This window comes from Arabidopsis lyrata (assembly GCF_000004255.2).
Source record: "Arabidopsis lyrata subsp. lyrata unplaced genomic scaffold ARALYscaffold_7, whole genome shotgun sequence".
Classification (NCBI taxonomy): domain Eukaryota; kingdom Viridiplantae; phylum Streptophyta; class Magnoliopsida; order Brassicales; family Brassicaceae; genus Arabidopsis; species Arabidopsis lyrata.
Genome location: NW_003302549.1, coordinates 5,619,397 through 5,628,934, shown reverse-complemented (window position 1 = coordinate 5,628,934; position 9,538 = coordinate 5,619,397). Strand labels below are relative to the sequence as shown.

Sequence of the window (9,538 nt, the reverse complement as noted above, 5' to 3'; positions counted from 1 at the left end):
TCCATGGCCTGAAGTTAATCACCATCCACCACGTCTCATTAAGTCTAACCACATGTTTTCATTATTATTATATAATATCTTATGTAAATCAAACTACCTTCTTATCTTTCTTGGTTGCACCAAAACTCATACTAGTTTTGTGACATTATCACTACAAAAAAACTGTACATTCATAGCACCTAATAATAGCACGATTTTCACATTTGCTATCTAAGATGAGTTTGTAATTTGCTTACCATATGATAGCATTTGATAAACGCTATAATAAAGTTTCAGTAAGCGGGAAGTAAAATCACTTATACCGCCAAACACTTAGCCAAATTTACTAAAACGCAAAAACTTTCTTCTTCTCTTAACACTTTGTCGCCACTCTCTTCTTCTCTTAACACTTAGAGAAACGAAACCCTTAAACCTTCAAATCTCCAAATCTATCGCCGTCGCCAATTCCGGCGGAATCTCTCGCCGTCGCCAATTCCGGCGGAATCTCTCGCCGTCGCCGCTCTCTGAAACACCGCCGGATCTAATCTCAGAAGAGCTGATCCAATTGAAGGTGATTTTATCCGACTCTCTCTCTCTCTTTCACTTTACCCAGTTGTCGAAACCCTTAAATCTTCAATTGGAGCTCAAATCTGTTTATGTGTTTCGATTTCCTGATGAAATTGGAACAATAAACGGGTTTTTTTATGACATGCAAGAGATTTGTTTATGTGTTTATGTGTTTGCTCAAACATGTTTAGCTCAAGTCTGTTTATGTGTTTATGTGTTTGCTCAGATCTGTTTATGTGTTTTGATTTGGTCATTATAAGTCTCTACGATTTCGTTTTAGCTTAGTATGTTAACATTTGCAATGAAAGAACAAAAATTTTGGTTATGTATCTGATTTTAGAACATTTGTTTAAGATCCGTTCAAACAAACATATAGGTTGTGTATATAAGTTAAGAACATGTTTTGATGATTATAGTTTGGTTGTGTATCTTGGATATTTCATTACTTTGGTTTTGTATATGAAAGTTTGAATATATATATATCGTTTTTATATGAGATCAAACAGTAATATCTTATACTCTTTCTCTACTTATGTTTTGCAGGTGTTGATCATTGCAATAAAGGAATTTTGAAGCTGTTCTTTATCTCCAATCACAGTACAGGTTAAGAGCTTCTATCTTTGTCTCTTATTTGTATTGCAGTTTCATTACTCTGAATATATAACTCGTTTTTATGACTTTTAAAACTTAAACTCTTTCTCTAATTATGTTTTGCAAGTGTTGCTGAGTGCACTAAAGGAATTTTGAAGGTTTTCTTTATCTCTAATCACAGGACAGGTTAATAGCTTCTTTCTTTGTCTCTTATGATGAGTCTTTGTACTGCAGTTTCATTACTTTGACTATATAAATCGTTTTTAATGACTTTTAAAACTTAAACTCTTACTCTAATTATGTTTTGCAAGTGTTGCTGAGTGCACTAAAGGAATTTTGAAGGTTTTCTTTATCTCTAATCACAGGACAGGTTAATAGCTTCTTTCTTTGTCTCTTATGATGAGTCTTTGTACTGCAGTTTCATTACTTTGACTATATAAATCGTTTTAAGATCAAACTGTAATATGACTTTTAAAACTTATACTCTTTCTCCAATTATGTTTTGCAAGTGTTGCTGAGTGCATTGATGGAAGTTTAAAGATTTTATTTATCTCCATTGACAGGACAGGTTAGTAGCTTCTTTCTTTTTGTCTCTTTTGTTTGTTTATTTTTGTCTGGTTGGTTTGTTGTTAATGCTGTTAGGTTGTTTCAAACATACTGTTTTGTTTTGAGTTTGTTTATATTGTTTTAATATATGTGATATGGTTGTTTCTCTCTAGCTCTAAAAGAACGTAGGTATATTTGTGTCTGAATTGTTTTAAAGTACAAAGTTATTTTTTGATGTGTCTGATTTTTTCAATAACTCTGTTCTTATATGATGTTAAGGATACTAAAGGTTTTAAATTAAGCTTATATCATATAATGCTGGACAAAGATTGGGTGCATCTTTGCAGGTATTAAATTTAATTATATAGATGTTAAGTTTTCAATAGGGGTTTGTAGATTTTTTTTATTTCTTTCTTTTTTATTTTTTTTCTCTTCATTCTTAAATGAAGAGCTGATCCAGCTTACCAAAGAGGGGCTTCAGATTTTGTAAGAGTTGTGTCTGCGGCTTTGGTAGATGGTGATATGATTGTATGTCCTTGCATCGACTGTCGTAATATAGATCGTCACATAGGAAGTGTTGTAGTTGACCATCTTGTTAGAAGAGGTATGGATGAGGATTATAAGCGGCGGTCTGATTGGTATCATCATGGAGAGTTAAATTCTGGGGTTGAAGGTGACAGTAAATTCAGTCAAATGGATGAGATATATGGGTTATATCAAGCTGCTGAGTTCATGGATGACGACTTTGTTGGAGATGATGAACCTGATGAGACCGCAGATTGTGAGAACAAGAAAGAAGATGACTTCTTTGCAAAGCTTGCAGATGCTGCATCACCCTTATATCCAAGTTGTGTGAATCACAGTAAACTCTCGGCAATTGTGTCCCTATTCAGACTTAAGACACAAAATGGGTGGTCTGACAAGAGTTTCAATGATCTTTTGGAGACACTATCGGGGATGCTACCGGAGGACAATGTGCTACATACATCACTATATGACGTGAAGAAATTTTTTAAGTCATTTGATATGGGCTACCAGAAGATTGATGCTTGTGTTAATGATTGCTGCTTATTCAGAAAGAAGTACAAGGATCTCGAGAATTGTCCTAAATGCAAAGCTTCTAGATGGAAGACGAACACGGTTAATGGTGAAGTAAAGAAAGGTGTTCCACAGAAAGTGTTACGCTACTTTCCAATAATCCCACGGCTGAAAAGAATGTTTAGATCTGAGGAGATGGCTAAGGACTTGAGGTGGCATCATAGTAACGAGAGCAACGATGGGAAACTCCGCCACCCTGTGGATTCAGTAACATGGGCTCAGATGAATGCGAAATATCCTTCCTTTGCAGCTGAAGAAAGAAATGTGCGGCTTGGTCTTTCAACGGATGGATTTAATCCATTCGACATGAAGAACAACAACTATAGTTGCTGGCCTGTTTTGCTAGTAAACTATAATTTGCCACCAGACTTATGCATGAAGAAGGAGAACATCATGCTTACATTGTTGATACCTGGACCACAACAGCCTGGTAACAGCATTGATGTATACTTAGAGCCGCTCATAGATGATCTAATTCATCTATGGAACAATGGAGAGACGACATATGATGCATTTAGTAAATCAACTTTTAATCTTAAGGCAATGCTGCTTTGGACGATTAGTGACTTCCCGGCTTATGGGAATCTTGCAGGCTGCAAAGTAAAGGGTCAGATGGCATGTCCATTATGTGGCAAAAATACAGACAGTTTGTGGTTGAAGTTCAGCCGAAAACATGTGTATATGTGCCATCGGAAGAGACTGCCAGCAACGCATAGTTTCAGATTAAAGAAGTCATGGTTTGATGGAAAAACTGAACCAGGGATAAAGGGAAGAATATTGACTGGAAAAGAAATTTCTCAAAACCTGAAAAATTTCAAAAATGACTTTGGAAATCTGAAACGATCTGGACGCAAGAGAAAAAAGACTGAGTCTAATGGTATGGAGTCTGATGACGAGGAGTTATCAAGTGAGTCGGAAGATGATGAAGAAGATGAAGTAAATGTAGATGAGGATGAGTTATCAAGATGGAAGAAAAGGTCTATATTTTTCAAGTTACCGTATTGGGAGGTATGTTTAAACTTCGATATTATTTAATTTTCAAATTTTATTCATTAAACTTTATTTAAGGTTAGAGTTAATTATTGTATTTGTTCTATGTATTTTATAGGATCTTCCTGTGAGGCATAACTTAGATGTTATGCATGTAGAAAGGAATGTGGCTGCAAGTATTCTTTCTACTGTGTTACATTGTAAGAAATCAAAGGATGGTCTAAATGCCCGTAAAGATCTGGAGCATCTTGGTATTAGAAAGGATTTGCACCCTAGGATTCAAGGGAAAAGAACATATCTACCTGCAGCTCCTTGGTCTCTATCGAAGAAAGAGAAAAAAATTTTATGTAGTCGTCTTGTTGATTTCAAAGGACCAGATGGATACTGCTCAAACATAGCAAGAGGCGTATCTGTAGATGAATGTAAAGTGACAGGTCTGAAATCACATGACTACCACGTATTAATGCAACAACTCCTTCCAGTTGCACTTAAAGGTTTGTTACCTAAAGGTCCTAGGCTAGCAATTGTACGCTTATGTGCATTCTACAACCAATTGTGTCAGCGAGTAATTGATATGGAGCAGATTGTGGTAATGGAAGCTGAGGTTGTTGAAACGATATGCATGTTTGAAAGATTTTTTCCGCCAAGTTTCTTTGATATCATGGTTCACTTGACGGTTCATCTTGGAAGGGAAGCTCGGTTAGGTGGACCAGTCCAGTTTAGATGGATGTACCCTTTTGAAAGGTATATGAAAGTTCTGAAAGACTTTGTGAGAAATCCTGCAAGACCAGAGGGGTGTATTGCTGAGTGTTATCTGGCTGAAGAATGCGTCCAGTTTTGTAGTGAATTCTTAAAGAAGTCTACAAACGTACAGGAAAAACTAGATAGAAACACTGACTATGAGAATAGTTCTATACTAGAGGGTCGTCCTATATCCGCAGCCACTTCCATAACTCTCTCAGAAATGGATAAGAAAATAGCTCATCTTGTTGTCATCCAAAATATGGCTGTCGTCGAACCTTATATCGAGTAAGTTCTATACAGTTCTTGTTCTATTATTATTTACAGTTTTATGATAAAGTATCTGATTAAGCTTCTTATTATTAATATTGTACAAGTGAGCACCTTCAGCATCTACAAGACACCAATGGAAGATGCCGACGTGATGCATCAGTTTTATGGGCTATGCATTCTGAGAATTTTGCATCTTGGTTAAAACAGCAGGCAAGTTACATCAAATCTACTATTTTCTGTTGTTATTTCATGTTTTTATGTGTATGTGTCTGATTTGTTATATTTTATTTCTCGTAGATACCAATTGATTCAGACAGACATGGAGAAGTTCTAAAATGGTTGGCTTACGGTCCACGTTATATGGCACGGTCATATACAGGTTACATAGTGAATGGTCAACGGTTTCATACAAGTTTAGTTGATAGGAAAAATCAGAATAGTGGGGTTTTCTATGAGGCAACAGCAGTCTGTAGGGCTAGTGCGAAAGATACTTCACAAGTGGTTGATTTGGTATCTTACTACGGCAGAGTGATAGACATCATACTATTAGATTATAATGTTTTTTATGTTCCTCTCTTCCGGTGTCACTGGGCAGTAATGGGTAATGGAGCTAAGATAGAAGATGGTTTCACACTAGTTAACATGAATCATAGTCAAGTCTCTTTTTTAAAAGATCCATATATATTAGCATCGCAAGCAAAGCAGGTGTTTTACTTAAGGGAAGACGCAGAATCAAGTTGGCATGTTGTTATGCAAGTTCCTTCAAGAAGATATAATAAAGATTTGGATGATGGAATTGCAGACATTGGACTATTACCAGCAAATGTGGACATGGATGTTCACATGGATGAATCTGAAAATGCCCGAACTGATTGTGAAGGCATATTTGTCTGAAATGGAGTCTGTTTGTCATTTACATTGTTGTTGTTTTATTTGCTATGTCTGATGACTACTTGGTAATTATTTTATTTTTAGTTGTGTTTGTTTGGCATTCACATTCTTGTTTTATTTGCTACGTCTGTTGACTGCTTGGTAATTGTTTGATTTGTATTTGTGTTTCCATTTGCTATATATCTGATGACTGCTTCGTAATTGTTTAATTAACCCTATTTTCTTTCATTTATTTCAGGTGAGTTGACATGGGACGAAAGAAAGTAACAAACCGTGGAGGGAGAAAAAAGAAGAAAGATTCTGAAGAGCCAGAATTCTTGGGTACAATAAACCCGCCACAACCTGATCATAACTTACAACACAACCAGCGTCTAGAAGGAGTTCAGCCTTTAGAAGAGCAGGATCAGCATCCTACAGAAGAGCAGCCTGTAGAAGCTCAGCCTTTAGAAGAGCAGGATCAGCATCCTTCAGAAGAGCAGCCTGTAGAAGCTCAGCCTTTAGAAGAGCAGGCTCAGCATCCTTCAGAAGAGCAGCCTGTAGAAGATCAGCCAGGAGTTAATGATGGGACTGACGAGCACGATCATGTAGCTAAACCTACACGTAAGAGAAAGCGAGGACCAACAAGATTGAGAGACATTGCCAGGAATCCAAATAGCAGATTAAAGGTTAACTTCACTTTCATGGGAGAACATTATGGTCATGGGTCTGTTAAGTTGTCAACGTATCTTGGTATAATTGTGCGAGAACACGTTCCTGTATCCATTGAAAGTTAGCCAAAAGTCCCTCAGGATATGAAGACAATGCTCTGGATGTCTGTCAAGGTAAACTTTTCTGTAATTTGACATCTACTTACTTAATCTTTCCAGGTTGAAATGTTTTTTTCTTAAAACATTGATTGATTGCAGTCAAGGTTTGAAGTAGAAGAAGATTACCAAAAGAAAGCATTGATTGAACAGATGGGAAATTTGTGGAGGTCACACAAGTCACGAGTGGTTAGGGAAGTTAATGAAGCTACGACTTTGAAAGATAGGATGGATCTGCGACCTAAGAATGTTACTGAAGCTGCTTGGCGTAAATTTGTCAAGCTCAAAACTAGTCCTGAGTTTAAGGTATTATTTTCTGAAGTAAGTAAGCTTTATGTTTGTTTATGAATAATATGACATATCTATAATCATGTGTTAGGTTGTGAGTGATAGCTATAAGAAAAGGAAGAGCCTACAGATTCCACACACTTGTAGTCGCAAAGGAATGGTTAGACTAGCTGAAGACTTGGTACGCCAAATGCTTTGGATTATTAATTCTCATCAGTTTAACAAGTATTTTGAATGATCTATTCTTTTATTTGTTTAGAAAGAAGAGAGACGAGAGAAATCAGATCCTTCTGATGTGACAAGAACTGATGTGTGGGTGAGATCGCGTACTAGAAAGGATGGGACACCAGTGAATACTGATGCAGCTGAAAAAATTGTAAGTTATAAGTTATGTACATCGTGAATTTGGTTTTCAGTATAGATTTAGATTTTTGGAATTGTTTTTGATATGTAACTAAATTTGCAGAAAAAGGCAGCTGAACTTGTTAATTCTGTTGAAACAAATGAAGGACAAGATACACTTGTCAAACTATTAGGACCTGATAATCCCGGTCGAATGAGGGCAATGGGGAGAAATATGACTAAGACGAAATTAGCTTGTTTCGAAGTTAATCACAAGTGTATTGTTGAAATGGAAAAGAAACAAATTCATCTCCAGGACAAGGTTAATGAGCTAGAAAATAAACTTGGTAAACTGCAGAACCAGGTAATGCACTTTTGTATTTTTTGTACATTAAGCTGTTGGGTTGTAACATAAATTAAAGTTAATATTTTTTCTGGCATGTCACAGGGACAAGAAACTGAAGTTGGTGAAAACTCTAGATCTGCTGCAGGGGTAAGTGATTAATAATCCATGAAATTGATTTCTTTATAACTATAAAGTCTTACTTGTTTTTTTCTACTCTGAATCTGCATAGAGTGTTAACAAAAAAGCACAACCAAAGTGTATTTTGATTGACTGGGCTGGTGATGATGCGAATGTTGCTGAGGGACGTATTATATCTACTGATCCAGAGGATGTTGTGAATGGGACACGTTTAGGTCCTTTAGATTATAAAGTTTTGGTTGAGACTGCCACGGTACCAGAAGCATTCCTTTGGAGAAATGCTATGGGAATGTCAACAATTGAAGAATCTGTTGGGCATATGATTGCATGGCCTGCCACGAAGTGTGTTAGTCTAGAACAGGGGGTTCAGGAAGAAGACATGGCACCACTAGTAAAGTTTCTAACTTGTTCATTAATTAATAAGTTTATACAGATTGTTGATGATTTAAAATTCTGACATTGTTTTATGCGTTTAACAGGGCACAAGAGCCAATTCTTTGAACAAATGCAAACTACTTGATCTGTCTAACGATGATGTAGTTGTTGCTGAAGGCCGTTGGACCACGCAAGATCGTAAAGCTTTGGTGAATGGACTTTCACTCGGACCAAAGGCTGTAAAAGTGTTTGTTGATGTGGTACATGAAGCCAATACATTCATATGGAGGCCTACAATGGATGTTACATACATAGAAGACTGTTTAATGTCCTTTGTAGCATGGCCTTTCAACAAAGTTGTCTTCGAAAACAACCCAGATGGAACAGGCCGGTTATCTCCTATTCAGAATTATGCATCTACTCAAACAGCTCATGGAAAATCAGCATCATCAAGTCAAAAATCCACAGCAACAGGTTCTAAATCGCAACCAGCTCATGGAAGATCAGCATCAGCAAGTAAAAAATCCGCAGCAACAGGTTCTAAGTCGCATATGCAACCAATCTCAGCATCATGTGAGAAGTCTCCAACAACAGTTCCAAAATCTAATGCAGTGGAAACTCAAACAGCTGCACCGTCCCGGCCTCTTCGAAGATCTCCGGTAACTTATTTTATATGTTCTAAAGTTGATTATGGTTATGTCTCATTTTACTGTAGTAATTGGTTAATATGGTCAACTTGTCAGCGGAAAAAAGGAGCTATACAGGAAAATCAGAAGTGTATGTTACTGGATATTAAAGAAAGGAAGCAAGTTGTTGCTGAAGGACGGGTGATTTCAACTGATCCAGAGAGACGTGTACATTGTGCTCCTTTGGGTCTTAATGCTGCGCAAGTTTTGGTAGATATAGTCCAGGTAGATGATGCAGCGGTTTGGAGGACATCATATGAGATTGAGTATATGAAAGATGCACTTGGTTCATTTATCGCATGGCCAACTGATAACTTGGTCATGTATTGACTATCGTCCAACTGAGGTAAGTATTTTTTATTTTGATGATTGTGTTTTTGGTTTTTCAGGTGCAAAACTGATATAAGACAATGTCCATTATTAATTGCAGGGGATGAAGCAACTTTGGTCCAGCTAGCTTAATTTAGATTAAGACTAGTCTTTATGTATTTTGGATTCAGAATGTTTAATGTTTGGTATGTTGGATTTGGAATTGTTTTTGGTATGTTGGATTCGGAATTGTGTTTGGTATGATGCGGAAGTGTTTTAAGTATGTTGGAATGTTTTTGAGATGTTATAAATGGTTTCATTTTAAATTTACAGGTTATATATATATATATAAAAGTATATATTACATATGATAGCATGTTATATTTTTAAAGATGGCACTATGAAAGCATGAATTAACGCAACAAATATTTGCTATTGTATAGTGATCTATTATAGCACCCAATTTGAATTATCAAAAAAAATTGAAAAAATTCATAAATTGCTATGAACAACTAAATAATGGCAATAAATTATTGCTATGAAAACGTAAATAATAACACTAACAAAGTGCTATT

At 36.3% G+C, this 9,538-nt stretch overlaps 2 protein-coding genes across 3 annotated transcripts; both read left to right on the top strand.

Moving 5' to 3' along the window:
* The first annotated feature begins 363 nt into the window (after positions 1-363).
* LOC110226884 lies at positions 364-9,291 on the top strand. Of its 2 annotated transcripts, XM_021019758.1 has the most exons (8): positions 364-550; positions 7,304-7,473; positions 7,558-7,602; positions 7,685-7,984; positions 8,073-8,156; positions 8,352-8,627; positions 8,712-9,000; positions 9,085-9,291. In XM_021019758.1, the coding sequence occupies exons 2-7, from the start codon at positions 7,324-7,326 to the stop codon at positions 8,982-8,984; spliced, it is 1,128 nt and encodes a 375-aa protein (XP_020875417.1). In that variant the 5' UTR covers positions 364-550; positions 7,304-7,323; the 3' UTR covers positions 8,985-9,000; positions 9,085-9,291. The 2 variants fall into 2 exon arrangements, with proteins under 2 accessions (XP_020875417.1, XP_020875416.1); XM_021019757.1 differs by having other exon boundaries at positions 365-550; positions 8,073-8,627.
* LOC110226885 lies at positions 4,768-5,885 on the top strand. The gene is made up of 3 exons (XM_021019759.1): positions 4,768-4,800; positions 4,890-4,995; positions 5,083-5,885. Exons 1-3 carry the CDS (start codon positions 4,775-4,777, stop codon positions 5,677-5,679), a joined length of 729 nt encoding a protein of 242 aa, XP_020875418.1. The 5' UTR covers positions 4,768-4,774; the 3' UTR covers positions 5,680-5,885.
* Positions 9,292-9,538: the final 247 nt, after the last annotated feature.